General features: G+C 50.0%; 1 protein-coding gene across 4 annotated transcripts in view; it reads left to right on the top strand.

Annotated features, from left to right (window-relative positions):
- The window catches only part of LOC138516922 (transcription factor COE3-like), a 550,133-nt gene that overhangs the window by 120,998 nt on the left and 409,987 nt on the right, over window positions 1–19,148 (top strand). For all 4 annotated transcript variants that reach the window (XM_069632382.1, XM_069632383.1, XM_069632384.1 and 1 more), the window contains exon 2: window positions 14,093–14,249. In XM_069632382.1, coding sequence (XP_069488483.1) covers window positions 14,093–14,249 — 157 coding nt within the window. The remainder of the gene's footprint in view (window positions 1–14,092; window positions 14,250–19,148) is intronic.

Genomic DNA, 19,148 nt, shown 5'->3' with positions numbered 1-19,148 from the left:
AGCACAGCCCGGCTCCACCTGAAAACACTAAGTGCCAAGAGGAGTAGGTAAAACAAAACCACGGAGCGTAATGTTCAGTACAGCCCGGCTCCACACGAGAACACTAACTGCCCAGAGGAGAAGGTATCCCAAAGCACGGAGCGAGATACCCAGCACAGCCCGGCTCCACCTGAAAACACAAGTGCCCAGAGGAGGAGGTATCCCAATGCACAAAGCGTAAAGCTCAGCTCAGCCCGGCACCAACGAGAGAGGGCCGCTCCTCACCTACTCACCGTCAGCCAAGCTAAGCAAACGCCGCCCCTCACTTACTCACCGTCAGCTCCGCTAAGCAAACGCTGCTAAGCAAACGCCGCTCTTTTCCTTGTCTCCTCACCGTCTGCTTGAGGCGCTCGCAGCTCGCAGCGCTCCGATTCCACCACCAACACTATTAGAGGAAAGTACCTACAGGCGGGATACGTGATCGCCAAGCCGCACAACGCTCAACAGCACTGGTTCTCTGTTCGAGCTAAGGCAGCTTCCGACAATCTGGCCAAATCAAAACAGAATGTATGACACTTTAAGGAATTAAATCTACAGACAGGGCAGGATACCGTACAAGAGAGACCCAATAAACAATGCACAGAAAGGCTACACAGAAAGGATTGTACCTCTTTCAAACTTTAGCCTGACCAGTAACAAGCCGATGAAGTGTTTTAAACAGAACTGGCTCGAATGCATGCTAAAGCGGCCACAGTTCCTCAGCCACTACCCCCTCACTATTACGCACACCTCAGGGGTTATTTCAGCAAAAAAGAGCAGGCCCATGCTTTATCTAACAGAGCTGTCATTAGCATCTCTTATTAGTGCTGGCCTGCAACTAGTGAAAATCATGGTGTGGCAGTGTAGAAAGGGTGTTTGGCCGCGTGGATTTCCAATTTGAGGCAACTTCTTTGTTTGTGTTTAGTGTGGGCCCAGTATGGCATGCTCGTCAGAGTCACATACACAAAACGTTCCGGTGGGCTATCCTATGGACATTGGGCATATCAGACAACAACAGGTATATGTTCTGAACATAGACACCATTAACCAACAGGGTGATGGCTTGTGCAGTGCACAAATAATTGCTGCAAACATATCACTGCATTGATTTGCCATGGACTACTGTCTGCACGGTGACACTCAATGAACTCTACTTTCCTAATCAAGGTGCCAAGTGACATTGAGTTGCCATCTGGTGTGCGCGCTAGGCAGTCATTGGCATGTTTAGGCAATTAGAAGACCTTTGATGCGGAGTCGATGCATTTAGTCCATGTCCCAAAGCAGCCACTAGAATACGTAAGCAAGAAATCCAGAATTAACCTTTCCAGCGATGCGTCATATGTAACTAAAAAGTAACATACAAAAAAACGTTTTGGTATGTCAAAAAAATGACATGAAAATAAAGAAAATAGTTTACAACTTTTTCTGTGTGGCATTTTAATTCTCTTTGAGAAATGCATTAATTTGGGCCGCTGATACTTGTGCTGGCCTGGTGAAAATAAATGCCCCATATTCAGTTCTTTACACTGAAATTTTAAGCACATACTATGTAAAAACAATGTCTTATTTAATGAGCCATCACTTTTAAATTGCCCCACTTGAAAGGCTGTCAGCACAAAGAATGGGGAGCACTGGGTGTGTGACGCCAGAGCATCTCACACGCTGCGTTTGGAATATGCCTTCCTTTGTTTGCATATTGCAACGCATAACAGTCACCCGCAAGTCGGCAGAGAGAAGGCAGTCGCACATCGTAGAGCAGCGCTCACCGGCACAGAAGATTGCTTAATCTGTTGTCTGGCCAGATCAGAAGCAGCTTTCTGAGTGGGCCCTTTACTGTAGCCCCATCTTGCGATGTGTAGTTTTGGGCCATGGGCGATCGCCCACTCCGTCCGAGCCAAGAAACGGGGCTGGATGTGCATGGAAAAGGGTGGCGGGTAGCGTCAACGGAGCAGGTGAGTGTAGGGAATGCCGATCATGGTGTAATGTTCCACCTGTTTTTACTGCAACATTTTTCAGCCCGGTTTTTACTGGCCGTTTTTACCGATTTTTGGGCGTAAAATGGGGAGTCGCTTTTCTGCAGTAAAAAGATTGGATACTATAGTGCATGCGCGCGCACACACACAAACTGGCTGGGGGTGTGGCCCCGGCCAGTTTGCGCAACACAGTATCTCTGTATAGAACCCAGTCCTGGCTATTTGCATAAAATCAAAGAGCATTATGGGAATAGCATAATGTCCACAATTGTAAATGTTAAACAGGCTTGTAGTGATTCGTTAAGAAAACATTTCAAGCAAATAATGGACTTTTCTGTTTTGATTGTTCACAATATTCACCCTAATAAAGAGATGTCTGTAAAATGCAGGACATATATACCAGTTTGAACAGCTGAAAAAGTGTGTGAGTGTGTGTGACTGGGTACATGGCTGTGAACTTGCACAATGTAAATGCACTGTAGAAACTATTATCGTCTCAGAATTTCAAGGGCTCTCAGTGATGGTTATGTTCCCACCCTGCTTGAGCCTTTTGGAGCACTTGCCTGTGAGCCCCGTGCCATGGGGTGCCTGCCTCGCATCTCGTCCACTGGGCAAGTCAGCCTCTCCCTCCTCTATTTTCCCTAGCTCAGCTTTTCCTCTTGCTGCCACCTCGCACCCTCTGTTCGTTCTCACTCCCCTGCAAGCCCCCCCCCCCCGCCCGCCATCCATGTCTGCGTCTGCCTGCATTTGTCACGCCTGTTTTAAACATGAAATATTCATGGCGCTCTCTGCCTTCTCCGGGGATGTCTCTGTGTACATGTTCCCACTTGACTGAACTCTTTCTTTACCATCAGAAGAGCCGTGCAGTCAGACCCAGGCCCTAGAACAAGCGCGGGGGGGGGGGGGGGACCAATAAAAACAGCTTTCTGATCTTTCTGAAGCAGTTCGTGCTAACGTGTGTGTATGAACCAGCTGTCCGTGTGTGAGGCATTCACTGTCCCCAGAAGCAGTCGGGTCCAGCTTCAGGGCGTCGGTCCGGGTAACTGTCCGTGAGTGAGGCCTTCTGCGCCTCCAGAAGCACAGTGGGGACCAGCTTCCAAGTATTAGTTCCGGTATCAGTTCTGGTAACTCTCCGTGAGTGAGGCCTTCTGCGGCCTCCAGAAGCACAGTGGGGACTCAGTTCCGGTATCAGTTCGGGTAACTCTCCGTGAGTGAGGCCTTCTTTGGCCTCCAAAAGCACAGGCGGGACCAGCTTCAGGGTATCAGTTCGTGTAACTGTTCAAGAGTGAGGCCTTCTGCGGCCTCCAGAAGCACAGTCGGGGCCAACTTCAGGGCGTCGGTCCCGGTAACTGTCCGTGATTGAGGCCTTCTGCGGCCTCCAGAAGCACAGTCGGGGCCAGCTTCAGGGCGTCGGTCCCGGTAACTGTCCGTGAGGGAGGCCTTCTGCGGCCTCCAGAAGCACAGTCGGGACCAGCTTCAGGGCGTCGGTCCGTGAGTGAGGCCTGCCTCCAGAAGCACAGGCGGGACCAGCTTCAGGGTATCTGTTCGTGTATCAGTTCTGGTAACTCTCTGTGAGTGAGGCCTTCTGCGGCCTCCAGAAGCACAGTGGGGACCAGCTTCCGAGTATCAGTTCGGGTATCAGTTCTGGTAACTCTCTGTGAGTGAGGCCTTCTGCGGCCTCCAGAAGCACAGTGGGGACCAGCTTCCGAGTATCAGTTCGGGTATCAGTTCTGGTAACTCTCTGTGAGTGAGGCCTTCTGCGGCCTCCAGAAGCACAGTCGGGACCAGCTTCCGAGTATCAGTTCGGGTATCAGTTCTGGTAACTCTCTGTGAGTGAGGCCTTCTGCGGCCTCCAGAAACACAGTGGGGATCAGCTTCCGAGTATCAGTTCGGGTATCAGTTCGGGTAACTCTCTGTGAGTGAGCCCTTCTGCGGCCTCCAGAAGCACAGTCGGGACCAGCTTCAGGGCGTGGATCCAGGTAACTGTTCATGAGTCAAGCCTTCTGCGTCCTCCAGAAGCACAGTCGGGACCAGCTTCCGAGTACCAGTTCGGGTATCAGTTCGGGAAACTGTCTGTGAGAGAGGCCTTCTTTGGCCTCCAGAAGCACAGGCGGGACCAGCTTCAAGGTATCAGTTTGTGTAACTGTTCATGAGTGAGGCCTTTTGCGGCCTCCAGAAGCACAGTCGGGACCAGCTTCAGGGCGTGGGTCCAGATAACTGTCCGTGAGTGAGGCCTTCTGCGGACTCCAGAAGCACAGTGGGGACCAGCTTCCGAGTATCAGTTCCGGTATCAGTTTGGGTAACTCTCTGTGAGTGAGGCCTTCTTTGGCCTCCAGAAGCACAGGCGGGACCAGCTTCAGGGTATCAGTTTGTGTAACTGTTCATGAGTGAGGCCTTCTGCGGCCTCGAGAAGCACAGTCGGGGCCAGCTTCAGGGCGTCGGTCCCGGTAACTGTCTGTGAGTGAGGCCTTCTGCGGCCTCCAGAAGCACAGTCGGGACCAGCTTCAGGGCGTCGGTCCGTGAGTGAGGCCTTCTGCGGCCTCCAGAAGCACAGGCGGGACCAACTTCAGGGTATCAGTTCGGGTATCTCTCTGTGAGTGAGGCCTTCTGTGGCCTCCAGAAGCACAGGCGGGACCAGCTTCAGGGTATCAGTTTGGGTAACTCTTTGTGAGTGAGTCCTTCTGCGGCCTCCAGAAGCACAGGCGGGACCAGCTTCAGGGTATCAGTTCGGGTAACTCTCTGTGAGTGAGGCCTTCTGCAGCCTCCAGAAGTAGTCGGGACCAGCTTCAGGGCGTGGTTTGCTGGATTTGTTTCTCTGATTCAGGTGTCCTTCCATTGGAGAGATCATGTCGCAATATCGCTGTTGTTTAGTAATACATGCTGCTTCGACATCAGAGCACTGTCGATATTCCATTCCCTTTATTGCTCTAGCGCCAATCCAGATCATTGAAGGCCCCCCTGAGCTGGTGATGTCTTCTCCAACACCCCTCTCCTTCCCAATCCAGATCATAGAAGGCCCTCCTGAGGTGGTGGTGTCTTCGCCAACACCCCTCTCCTTCCCAATCCAGATCATAGAAGGCCCTCCTGAGGTGGTGGTGTCTTCTCCAACACCCCTCTCCTTCCCAATCCAGATCATAGAAGGCCCTCCTGAGGTGGTGATGTCTTCTCCAACACCCCTCTCCTTCCCAATCCAGATCATTGAAGGCCCTCCTGAGGTGGTGATGTCTTCGCCAACACCCCTCTCCTTCCCAATCCAGATCATAGAAGGCCCTCCTGAGGTGGTGATGTCTTCTCCAACACCCCTCTCCTTCCCAATCCAGATCATCGAAGGCCCTCCTGAGGTGGTGATGTCTTCTCCAACACCCCTCTCCTTCCCAATCCAGATCATCGAAGGCCCTCCTGAGGTGGTGATGTCTTCGCCAACACCCCTCTCCTTCCCAATCCAGATCATAGAAGGCCCTCCTGAGGTGGTGGTGTCTTCTCCAACACCCCTCTCCTTCCCAATCCAGATCATAGAAGGCCCTCCTGAGGTGGTGATGTCTTCTCCAACACCCCTCTCCTTCCCAATCCAGATCATTGAAGGCCCTCCTGAGGTGGTGATGTCTTCACCAACACCCCTCTCCTTCCCAATCCAGATCATAGAAGGCCCTCCTGAGGTGGTGATGTCTTCTCCAACACCCCTCTCCTTCCCAATCCAGATCATTGAAGGCCCTCCTGAGGTGGTGATGTCTTCACCAACACCCCTCTCCTTCCCAATCCAGATCATAGAAGGCCCTCCTGAGGTGGTGATGTCTTCTCCAACACCCCTCTCCTTCCCAATCCAGATCATCGAAGGCCCTCCTGAGGTGGTGATGTCTTCTCCAACACCCCTCTCCTTCCCAATCCAGATCATCGAAGGCCCTCCTGAGGTGGTGATGTCTTCGCCAACACCCCTCTCCTTCCCAATCCAGATCATAGAAGGCCCTCCTGAGGTGGTGGTGTCTTCTCCAACACCCCTCTCCTTCCCAATCCAGATCATAGAAGGCCCTCCTGAGGTGGTGATGTCTTCTCCAACACCCCTCTCCTTCCCAATCCAGATCATAGAAGGCCCTCCTGAGGTGGTGATGTCTTCTCCAACACCCCTCTCCTTCCCAATCCAGATCACAGAAGGCCCTCCTGAGGTGGTGATGTCTTCTCCAACACCCCTCTCCTTCCCAATCCAGATCACAGAAGGCCCTCCTGAGGTGGTGATGTCTTCTCCATCACCCCTCTCCTTCCCAATCCAGATGATAGAAGGCCCTCCTGAGGTGGTGATGTCTTCTCCAACACCCCTCTCCTTCCCAATCCAGATCACAGAAGGCCCTCCTGAGGTGGTGATGTCTTCTCCAACACCCCTCTCCTTCCCAATCCAGATCACAGAAGGCCCTCCTGAGGTGGTGATGTCTTCTCCAACACCCCTCTCCTTCCCAATCCAGATCACAGAAGGCCCTCCTGAGGTGGTGATGTCTTCTCCAACACCCCTCTCCTTCCCAATCCAGATCATAGAAGGCCCTCCTGAGGTGGTGATGTCTTCGCCAACACCCCTCTCCTTCCCAATCCAGATCATAGAAGGCCCTCCTGAGGTGGTGATGTCTTCGCCAACACCCCTCTCCTTCCCAATCCAGATCATAGAAGGCCCTCCTGAGGTGGTGATGTCTTCGCCAACACCCCTCTCCTTCCCAATCCAGATGATAGAAGGCCCTCCTGAGGTGGTGATGTCTTCTCCAACACCCCTCTCCTTCCCAATCCAGATCACAGAAGGCCCTCCTGAGGTGGTGATGTCTTCTCCAACGCCCCTCTCCTTCCCAATCCAGATCACAGAAGGCCCCCCTGAGGTGGTGATGTCTTCTCCAACGCCCCTCTCCTTCCCAATCCAGATCACAGAAGGCCCCCCTGAGGTGGTGATGTCTTCTCCAACGCCCCTCTCCTTCCCAATCCAGATGATAGAAGGCCCTCCTGAGGTGGTGATGTCTTCTCCAACGCCCCTCTCCTTCCCAATCCAGATCATAGAAGGCCCTCCTGAGGTGGTGATGTCTTCACCAACGCCCCTCTCCTTCCCAATCCAGATCATAGAAGGCCCTCCTGAGGTGGTGATGTCTTCTCCAACACCCCTCTCCTTCCCAATCCAGATCATAGAAGGCCCCCCTGAGGTGGTGATGTCTTCTCCATCACCCCTCTCCTTCCCAATCCAGATCACAGAAGACCTCCTGAGGTGGTGATGTCTTCTCCATCACCCCTCTCCTTCCCAATCCAGATCACAGAAGACCCCCTGAGGTGGTGATGTCTTCACCAACACCCCTCTCCTTCCCAATCCAGATCATAGAAGGCCCTCCTGAGGTGGTGATGTCTTCTCCAACACCCCTCTCCTTCCCAATCCAGATCATAGAAGGCCCTCCTGAGGTGGTGATGTCTTCTCCAACACCCCTCTCCTTCCCAATCCAGATCATAGAAGGCCCTCCTGAGGTGGTGATGTCTTCTCCAACACCCCTCTCCTTCCCAATCCAGATCATAGAAGGCCCTCCTGAGGTGGTGATGTCTTCTCCAACACCCCTCTCCTTCCCAATCCAGATCACAGAAGGCCCTCCTGAGGTGGTGATGTCTTCTCCAACACCCCTCTCCTTCCCAATCCAGATCACAGAAGGCCCTCCTGAGGTGGTGATGTCTTCTCCAACACCCCTCTCCTTCCCAATGCAGATCACAGAAGGCCCCCCTGAGGTGGTGATGTCTTCTCCAACACCCCTCTCCTTCCCAATCCAGATCATCGAAGGCCCTCCTGAGGTGGTGATGTCTTCGCCAACACCCCTCTCCTTCCCAATCCAGATGATAGAAGGCCCTCCTGAGGTGGTGATATCTTCTCCAACACCCCTCTCCTTCCCAGCTTACAGACCCCGTCTTATTCTGTGGCCGAACCGCCGCTGAAATGAGAAGCCTGACGTCATTTACCTGACATCTGACTTTCTAATGTGAAAAGATGACCGTGCAGGCGTTTGGCGCCCACTTACCCTCTGCGGGCGGGCAACATGGTAATGGCTGAACACGCGGACGTTGAAGGCCCGTTTACTCATGTTGTGAGCCTGGAACCCCTTGTCACACCATTCGTGGAAGCCAGTCTCACATCTGGGTCTGTTGTATCATAATACACTTTTCTATTCATGGAAAGTCAACTTTCACTATCTTCCTATAGTCACACTTCTGTGCAAAATATGCGTCTGCTTGCGCCCCCCTACCCCCCTCCCCTCAAATGAGCCATTTTCGAACCCGCGGGTCCTTCACCTCCCCATGGGTCTTAAGAGCTTGTATTCACACAACCCCACCCACTTTGCAGATTACAACTTTGCTTTCCCCAACTCTCCATACTGCTGTGTAACACATTGTTAAGGCCCTCCAGGGAACTATTAATCGATATTTACCTGTGAGTAAAATAAGGCGCTAAGAAAGAGTTCTAGCACGTGGTCTGGCACTACCATTGTTAAATATTGTCACTTAATGTTCCGAGCCCTGACTACCCCTGGGCCGAGTCGCCTCCATGCATGAATTAGATAAAAGCCTTCCCAGGCCCTGCTGCTGGCCTTAACCGGAAGTGCTGCTCTAAAATCTTTTTTGGGTTTTGGCTATTAGGTGGCGCTATAAGCTGAAACGATTGCATTGGAGGAATGACATTTGAGGAGGGACATATAGTGTGTAGGTGTTGTTTGGTTCTGTACCCACTCATTGATTGCCCATGTCCATGCTACACCCTATGGCCATTCCCACCCAATCCCGCCTCTGCTCATCCCCCAAAACACCTCCTCATGGGAACTCTTTGAGCTCACTTTAATCAAGCCTTACCATCAAACGTTGCACCCGAAGTGCCTGGCCATGTTTGTACTATGCAGTCTTCTGAGAGTTATTGACTTAAATGGAGTTGTAAAAACAGTACAGGTATAATACAAATGTCTTAACTATGTCTGCCTTCAGCCACTTGATTTATAAGCACTATGCCTGTTTTTCGCCGAAGTTCTGTTAAAAACAAGTATTGGCAAAGCCACTGAAGTTCTGTTTAAAACAAGTATTGGAAAAGCCAACATTTTTGGGTACCGCGTTCGTCTTAAGCTTTTGCCAGCCACTGCTATTAGATGCTACCAACAATGGGTAGTCAATACCACTACGGTTCTGTCTGGCAAGTGCCTTTCCCATGCCTACTCAAAAGCCCAAACTGCAGGCATTGCCAATGCTTGTTTTACCTGCTGCTAAACAAGTACCTTGCTCGAACGATAGGGTTTTATGGATCTAGGGTGCGACTCTTGGGTTCAAAGTTTGAGGAAGGCATGTTGGGCTTCCCTACTCCTGTAGTGTGGACACGTGTCAGCCTGACCCGAAAACCAGGTTGTGTATTTGCTTTGTTGGGTGCCTCTTTCCTCGCTCACCCCCTCAGTCACTTCTCTCTGTATCATTATTCAGATCAACCAAGAGTCATCTGAGGCGGAAGGGGGGACTCCGCCCCCCCCTCCTCCTGATAATACTTGATACTATAGTATTTGGGAGTTTTCACAAATGAAGGCTCTGTTTCAAAGTTGTCATTGACTCCTGAAATTCGAGGTCAAGGGACCACACCCTGTAACGCAGGTGCACAATTGGGCCATTCTGCTTTCATCAATTGAGTGCTATTTTGCACTAAGTTGCATAAGTTGCATAATGTCCCCAAATCGGTAAGCAAATCCCTCAGAACTGTGGAAAAAGTCAGAAATAAAAACGACGCCAAAACTTGTGACGTCAGTGTTCCACTTATTTTGATAATTACAAAAATCTGTATTATAAAAGTTGCTGGAGTGTTTCTGAGCAAGTTATTTGACAATCCTTCAATTGAGTAGAAAGTGCAGCAGGTACGAGATTTGGCAGGACTGGTTTCAGCGGGTTCACTAGAAGGCATAGCTAGGAAATACATTCATGAGTCCACAATTTCGTAAATGCACTTGGCTTCAACCCAATTTTGCCAGCGACCGGGAAATGTGTTCTGCCCAGTGCTGGGAACGCCATTTTCATGAGTGAATTTTCCCCCTTTTGAAAGCAAGTGCCTGATTGTTTTTATGAGTTTGGTGCAACGATGTCAGCTAGTGGCTAAAATGTCAGCATTGCAGTCTCTGGGGGTTCGTGGGGGTGGGGGCTGTGTCTGTGGCTTGGTGGACTAGTGCGTCCATTGGCGGAGGCCTTGCTTGACCTGTGGCCCTCTCCCGTGCTGTCCTTCAACTCATGCAATCCTTGCTCCTTGTTCTATGAGGCCTTCTCCTGTGCTGTCCTTCAACTCACACACTCCTCATCCCTTGTTCTACGAGTTCCTCTCCTGTGCTGTCCTTCAACTCACACAATCCTCGTCCCTTGTTCTACGAGTTCCTCTCCTGTGCTGTCCTTCAACTCACATAATCCTAACCCCTTGTTCTACGAGGCCCTCTCCTGTGCTGTCCTTCAACTCATGCAATCCTCATTCTACGAGGCCCTCTCCTGTGCTGTCCTTCAACTCACATAATACTCGTCCCTTGTTCTACGAGGCCCTCTCCCGTGCTGTCCTTCAACTCATGCAATCCTCGCCCCTTGTTCTACGAGGCCCTCTCCCGTGCTGTCCTTCAACTCATGCAATCCTTGCTCCTTGTTCTATGAGGCCTTCTCCTGTGCTGTCCTTCAACTCACTCAATCCTCATCCCTTGTTCTTTGAGTGCCTCTCCTGTGCTGCCCTTAAACTCACACAATCCTCGTCCCTTGTTCTACGAGTTCCTCTCCTGTGCTGTCCTTCAACTCACATAATCCTCACCCCTTGTTCTACGAGGCCCTCTCCTGTGCTGTCCTTCAACTCATGCAATCCTCATTCTACGAGGCCCTCTCCTGTGCTGTCCTTCAACTCACATAATACTCGTCCCTTGTTCTACGAGGCCCTCTTCCGTGCTGTCCTTCGACTCATGCAATCCTCGCCCCTTGTTCTACGAGGCCCTCTCCCGTGCTGTCCTTCAACTCATGCAATCCTTGCTCCTTGTTCTATGAGGCCCTCTCCTGTGCTGTAATTCAACTCACACAATCCTTGTTCCTTGTTCTACGAGGCCCTCTCCTGTGCGGTCCTTCAACTCACACAATCCTGTTCTATGAGGCTTTCTCCTGTTCTGTCCTTCAACTCACACAATCCTCATCCGTTGTTCTTTGAGTTCCTCTCCTGTGCTGTCCTTCAACTCACACAATCTTCGTCCCTTGTTCTACGAGGCCCTCTCCTGTGCTGTAATTTAACTCACAGAATCCTCGTTCCTTGTTCTACGAGTTCCTCTCCTGTGCTGTCCTTCAACTCACACAATCCTCGTCCCTTGTTCTACGAGTTCCTCTCCTGTGCTGTCCTTCAACTCACACACTCCTCATCCCTTAATCTACGAGTTGCTCTACTGTGCTGTCCTTCAACTCACACAATCCTCGTCCCTTGTTCTATGAGACCCTCTCCTGTGCTGTCCTTCAACTCACACAATCCTCGCCCCTTGTTGTACGAGGCCCTCTCCTGTGCTGTCCTGCAACTCACACACTCCTCATCCCTTGTTCTTTGAGTTCCTCTCCTGTGCTGCCCTTCAACTCACACAATCTTCGTCCCTTGTTCTACGAGTTCCTCTCCTGTGCTGTCCTTCAACTCACACACTCCTCATCCCTTAATCTACGAGTTGCTCTACTGTGCTGTCCTTCAACTCACACAATCCTTGTTCCTTGTTCTACGAGGCCCTCTCCTGTGCGGTCCTTCAACTCACACAATCCTGTTCTATGAGGCTTTCTCCTGTGCTGTCCTTCAACTCACACAATCCTCATCCGTTGTTCTTTGAGGTCCTCTCCTGTGCTGCCCTTCAACTCACACAATCTTCGTCCTTTGTTCTACGAGTTCCTCTCCTGTGCTGTCCTTCAACTCACACACTCCTCATCCCTTAATCTACGAGTTGCTCTACTGTGCTGTCCTTCAACTCACACAATCCTCGTCCCTTGTTCTATGAGACCCTCTCCTGTGCTGTCCTTCAACTCACACAATCCTCGCCCCTTGTTGTACGAGGCCCTCTCCTGTGCTGTCCTGCAACTCACACAATCCTCATCCCTTGTTCTTTGAGTTCCTCTCCTGTGCTGCCCTTCAACTCACACAATCCTTGTCCCTTGTTCTACGAGTTCCTCTCCTGTGCTGTCCTTCAACTCACATAATCCTCGCCCCTTGTTCTACGAGGCCCTCTCCTGTGCTGTCCTTCAACTCATGCAATCCTCATTCTACGAGGCCCTCTCCTGTGCTGTCTTTCAACTCACACAATACTCGTCCCTTGTTCTACGAGGCCCTCTCCCGTGCTGTCCTTCAACTCATGCAATCCTCGCCCCTTGTTCTACGAGGCCCCCTCCCGTGCTGTCCTTCAACTCATGCAATCCTTGCTCCTTGTTCTATGAGGCCTTCTCCTGTGCTGTCCTTCAACTCACACAATCCTCATCCCTTGTTCTTTGAGTGCCTCTCCTGTGCTGCCCTTCAACTCACACAATCCTCGTCCCTTGTTCCATGAGGCCCTCTCCTGTGCTGTAATTCAACTCACACAATCCTTGTTCCTTGTTCTACGAGGCCCTCTCCTGTGCGGTCCTTCAACTCACACAATCCTGTTCTATGAGGCTTTCTCCTGTGCTGTCCTTCAACTCACACAATCCTCATCCGTTGTTCTTTGAGGTCCTCTCCTGTGCTGCCCTTCAACTCACACAATCTTCGTCCCTTGTTCTACGAGGCCCTCTCCTGTGCTGTAATTTAACTCACAGAATCCTTGTTCCTTGTTCTACGAGTTCCTCTCCTGTGCTGTCCTTCAACTCACACAATCCTCGTCCCTTGTTCTACGAGCTCCTCTCCTGTGCTGTCTTTCAACTCACACACTCCTCATCCCTTAATCTACGAGTTGCTCTACTGTGCTGTCCTTCAACTCACACAATCCTCGTCCCTTGTTCTATGAGACCCTCTCCTGTGCTGTCCTTCAACTCACACAATCCTCGCCCCTTGTTGTACGAGGCCCTCTCCTCTGCTGTCCTTCAACTCACACAATCCTCATCCCTTGTTCTTTGAGTTCCTCTCCTGTGCTGCCCTTCAACTCACACAATCCTTGTCCCTTGTTCTACGAGGCCCTCTCCTGTGCTGTCCTTCAACTCACACAATCCTGTTCTTTGAGGCTTTCTCCTGTGCTGTCCTTCAACTCACACAATCCTCATCCATTGTTCTTTGAGTTCCTCTCCTGTGCTGCCCTTCAACTCACACAATCTTTGTCCCTTGTTCTACGAGGCACTCTCCTGTGCTGTAATTCAACTCACACAATCCTCGTTCCTTGTTCTACGAGGCCCTCTCCTGTGCTGTCCTTCAACTCACACAATCCTGTTCTCTGAGGCTTTCTCCTGCGCTGTCCTTCAACTCACACAATCCTCATCCCTTGTTCTTTGAGTTCCTCTCCTGTGCTGCCCTTCAACTCACACAATCTTCGTCCCTTGTTCTACGAGGCCCTCTCCTGTGCTGTCCTTCAACTCACACAATCCTGTTCTATGAGGCTTTCTCCTGTGCTGTCCTTCAACTCACACAATCCTCATCCCTTGTTCTTTGAGTTCCTCTCCTGTGCTGCCCTTCAACTCACACAATCTTCGTCCCTTGTTCTACGAGGCCCTCTCCTGTGAAGTAATTCAACTCACAGAATCCCCTTTCCTTGTTCTACGAGGCCCTCTCCTGTGCTCTCCTTCCATTCACATGTGGTTCCTCGTCATGTGGACCCAATCCGTGGGATTTTGTCCCTCTGCTCTGCGGTCATACAATCACCAGGTGTATCCATCGCCAGAAGTTCATGTCTCATGTGGATCTATGTCCCCTGTTCTTTTTCTACCCTGTGTACTCTTACATGTTCCCATAGACACTGGTCCTGTATGTAGATCCTAGTCCGATGTTCTACAGCCTGTTGGTGTGTGCCCTTCTGTGCTCATGTGTGTCATGGCAGCTCATGCTCTCCGCGCCCGTGCGGATCCTCGCCCTCGCGTCACCTGTTGTGGATCCTGGTCTTCTGTGTGAGACAAACCTTTCCTCTCTGCTTCCTTTGCAGTGGCGTGGGATTGGCCAGGGCTCACTTTGAGAAGCAGCCGCCCTCCAACCTGAGGAAGTCCAACTTCTTCCACTTCGTCTTGGCCATGTACGACCGCCAGGGGCAGCCGGTGGAGATCGAGAGGACCTCCTACATAGACTTCGTGGAGAAAGACAGAGTAAGAGGATCACGTGCTTGCATCTTTCCATTCTTATTGGTCTGGGTCTCCTGTGTTATTATACTGTTCTTGGGCACTAGAGCTACTGCGGCATAACACAAAACAAGCATTAACAAAGCCAATAGTTTTTGTATTTGTGTAGGAATGGGGTTAGCATCTACCACCATGGTCCTACCTGCCCATAAGTTGGCAACAGCTGGGAAAAGGTGTCATTACCAGGGAATATGATGGCCGCAGCTGGCAAATATCTATCTAATGTCTATATGCAAGCTGAAACTGTTGGCTTTGTCGATAATTGTTTTTAACAGGACTTCCGTGCAAGAAACAGCGATACATCAAGCGGCTGAAGGCACACTTGCTTAAGACATTTGTATTTCACAGATGAACCCATTAACTCTTAAGACTGCTTATAAATAACACAGGCAGGCCAAAGTTTGATGTTACTGCTTGATGGATCTAGACCAAAGAGGCGCAAGGAAGATGTGTTTTGGGCAGCGTGGGCAAGGTAGTGGATAGGAGTGGCCGTAGGGATGAGCATAGCCATCAGCCATGAGTGGGTGGGTAAATATCTGTACAGCACCCGCAAGCTTGTCGCCTTTCCATACCTGTAATGTCCCTCGCAGCTGTATTCCAGTACAATAGTTTCAGCTTATAGGTGGCGCTTTAGTGACCTCAATAAGCCAACATGGAAGAAAAGGGGCCCAATGTGGAGATGATCAATACGATTCCCACCAATCGGGATATCGACATTTCTTCATCCAATCTGGGGTCTCTTGAATAGATCGTGGGCTGCACTTCTGGGGAGCAGAGACGACGCCCCAAACAATAGCTTTTAAAATATGTCTTGTGAATGATCACCAATTCCTTCACTACCTTCATTGCTTGATGCCAACCGCTGACGTCATCCTTGAGGGAGATGTCGGTGGGCGTGATGGTCTATTGCAAAGTGCCGTACTGGTGCAGGGTGCCATCTTGGCACAGTCTGCTAAAGGCATACACATGCCTTTGATAATGAGAGCTCGCCTTTCCTGCAGCGCCCGCCTCCTCTGCCCATTCATCAGTGGAAAGTGAGCTTCATCAGTGGAGAGTGAGCTTCTTCAGTGGAGAGTGAGCTTCTTCAGTGGAGAGTGAGCTTCATCAGTGGAGAGCGAGCTTCATCAACGCAAAGTGAGCTTCATCAGTGGAGAGTGAGCTTCATCAATGGAAAGTGAGCTTCATCAGTGGAGAGTGAGCTTCATCAGTGGAAAGTGAGCTTCATCAGTGGAGAGTGAGCTTCATCAGTGGAAAGTGAGCTTCATCAGTGGAGAGCGAGCTTCATCAACGCAAAATGAGCTTCATCAGTGGAGAGTGAGCTTCATCAATGGAAAGTGAGCTTCATCAGTGGAGAGTGAGCTTCATCAGTGGAAAGTGAGCTTCATCAGTGGAGAGTGCGCTTAATCAACACAAAGTGAGCTTCATCAGTGGAGAGTGAGCTTCATCAGTGGAAAGTGAGCTTCACCAGTGGTGAGTGAGCTTCATCGGTGGACAGTGAGCTTCATCAGTGGAGAGTGAGCTTCATCAGTCAAAAGTGAGCTTCATCAGTGGAGCGTGAGCTTCATCAGTGGAAAGTGAGCTTCATCAGTGGAGAGGGAGCTTCATCAGTGTAAAGTGAGCTTCATCAGTGGAGAGTGAGCTTCATCAGTGGAAAGTGAGCTTCCAGATTCATATGCCATACACCGGAAATAACAGACAAGGTGCACACGTGCATCCTGGCGCTGATAGACAAATGAGGTGGTGTGTTACACAACACAATGGTCCCATTGGAAGTATAAAGGGCCAGGGTTCGAATCTGGGACCAACAGGTCAAACACTGATCCTTGATGTGCCCACAGTTAGGTCAATGTGCAGTGGCACAATGAACCCACTTTTACACACAGAGATGGGAGGGATCTTGGTGGACACACAGCTGTACCATGACCTGACTTGAGTAACGGGTGTTTAGGAGCAACACATGCTTACCACAGGAGAGTGGAGGTTCTGATAAATCATGGGTTCGGCCCTATAAGCAGACAACTCTCGGTGTCTGCCACCAGCAGAACTGCGCCAGGAACTGCCATTATGCTGCTTAACATCATCAAATGTGGTCCTACTGTGTGGGAGGTGGGGATCTAAACTGATAGCTCGCCACAGGCGCCCCGCGTCCTTCTGATTACACGTTTAGACAAGCTGGGCTCTGTTTTTTCAATCCATGATTCTGTAAGTTATGCAAATTGCTATTGTGCATAATTATGTACAGTGCTTACTCTCCCAATTATGAATGGAAATGATCACATAAGCAGGGGTCTGCACCTTATGCTCTCCAGATTTTTGGGGACTACATATCCCACCTGCCCTAGTCATCATAGTTCATGGTGAGGGATCATGGGAGTGGGAGTGGTAATCAAAAACATCTGGGGAGTGACAGGTTGCAGACCGAAAACCATTACAGATGTGAATTATGTAGCTACTACGCATCTACACAGGCGTGTTACACAGAGGCCAGGAAAGTCTTGGGGTGCTCTGGTTGGGGAGCTGGATCATGGGGGTTGGCTCCTGAATGAGGAGCCTTTTAGAGGCCCCCTTGTGGGCTGTACTCGTGGGTTACCTGTATATACTCTTGCATGTCCTCAGCTTGTGACACGGGGGGGTGCACTTACCTGATTCCCTGCAATACAGTCCCCATGAGAGCCAGCAAGCACATAGCCTCTTGCTGGGGTAAGTTCCCAGTCTGAGTGCAACGTTGACTTCCAAGATAATCCGGGGAACTTGCATCGGAGTGCGTTGGCCGGAGCAGCTCGGTTAGTTCTGCGTGCACCGCTTGCGGCTCAACTTCCGCACCAGCTGACGGATCTCAAAGAACATCTGCCATAAAGACCCCGGTGGGAGTTCATTTTGACTCTTACGAGGAGGCCATTTATATGGCCTGGATGTTCCTCGGAAAGAGAGGTTAGAGTCTTCGAAATAGTGTTGGATGAAGCTGTCCAGGACTGAGTAGTGAGCGGATTTGGTCATCAATGAACATGATCCAGTTGAAATATCATCCTAGTTTTTCTCTTTCTTTCAGTCTCTCGAGGGTAGGACCATCATGCAGCAGTCACTGCTCTGGGGGGGTTTGGCTTTTGTTGTCTGGGGCTCTCGTTTGGGGCCATTGGTTCTCCTGTTGTTGCCTCCACATTCAAGCTTCTTCCCCAGAGCAGATTTTCTTTGAGCTGGGGTTTGATGTCTACATTGGGGGAATTTAAGTCAATGTCTTCATCCTGCTTTGACTTTGGACGTGTATCTGATTGACTGTGATTGGGGAGATAATCCCAGGCTCCCAAGCGACTTGAGGACCTTCAAGCCTCTTAACAAAGCCCAAAGACAGATTAATATGTTAACAGTGGCTCTTGGCATTGTTGGCCCTGCCGGACAGGTCAAAGTCTGATCTCGCATGACCAGCTCTATAACATAGCTCTTGACGGACACTGTAGAATCTAACCAACATCCATTAGTTTGTCATTTTTCTGGATTTGATCCGGTTATTTTTGTCGGTTGTTTTGTATGAATTACTCTGGCGTATGGTGTATGCCCTAGAAACACATCGCACAAAGCTCGAAAAACCTCAACCGGCTCTCCGTTGCAAAGAGTAGAAGACAAAACATCAACAGTATTGCTTTCTAAATCCTACACGATCCTGCCTGAAGAAGGCTTACACAACCGCATAAATGCCGAAACACTGTGTACATCAGTGAAAGAGTGTTTGCTGATAGAGGCCCAAGTGAAGCCTTTGGCTGAATGCGTGTGTTATCTCATGCACTTTTTTATTTGCTGAAGTTTTTGCTAAGAATAGTTATGAGTGAGGATGAATGCATTGATTTTGGAATTAATGACCACAAATGAATGCAGGATGAGCCTCATTTTTTAAGTTTGAAAGACCAAGAGAACTTTTGTAGTGTATAAAATTAAGTGTGCAAAATGTTTTCCAAATAATTATGTTCAGTTAAATCGGCTGAGCGTATAGTATAATGGCAGATAATAGCTCTCTGCATTTTTCCTTGTTACATATTATTTTCTTTCTGCATTAATACAAAACATAATTTTTAGTGTTGGCTCACATAGGTGTCACAATCCCCCTGAATGGGAGTAAACAAATGGTATAAAAATGATTTTTAGGCTTTGCACTTTTCCAGGCTTTTTTGAGGTATACATATACATCAGTAGCAGGACCAGAGGAACATTGTCCTTGTTTTCAAACTGGGTGATTTAAAGGAGCAATGTATACCTGCAAGAACAGTCCATTTTGAGAGTTGGTTGGAATCTTAACAGCCAATCAGGCTGCACGGCAATGTTTACCTAGGTATCCCTGGACCAGGAGTCCAGCATTCCAGCTCCATCGCTACTGCCTCAATACTCTGAGGCTTCACGCACCCCTCCTTTACTCTGGTGACCTGCTCCACTCCTCTCTGTGGCAGCCACTGCATGACTGGCACGTCTCTTCTTCCAGTGACATCGAAAAGGGACTACAGACGGCCCCACCGCTTGGTGCTGAAAGTGTCATGGCGCCCAGCTGCTGGTCAATCCGGCTTCCTATGAGCCTGGATGCCCTCTGTATGAGCTCTTGCTTTACTTGGGCACATACGCTGTGCTTCTGGGCACATAAGAGACCGTATTGCCGGCATACTAAGCCCCTGCTTTAATTTAACATATCTTAGTTAAAGGAAATTCCCCACACTCGCTTTTTAAGCCTTGCAGCATCGCCACCCACGAATGAAAGTGCTTAACGTGTCTTTAAAAAGTGAATACTAGTGGTAACACTTTATTATTTAGCTTGTAGCAAAAAAATAATATAGTAGTAACATGATATTAATTATATTTGGGGCGATTTGTAAGAAATTGTACTAA

This window comes from Ambystoma mexicanum, chromosome 6q (genome assembly GCF_040938575.1).
Source record: "Ambystoma mexicanum isolate Mex_15411 chromosome 6q, UKY_AmexF1_1, whole genome shotgun sequence".
Taxonomy (NCBI): Eukaryota; Metazoa; Chordata; class Amphibia; order Caudata; family Ambystomatidae; genus Ambystoma; species Ambystoma mexicanum.
Note: the sequence above shows the minus strand (reverse complement) of the source record. Positions and strands in the feature narration are given on the sequence as shown.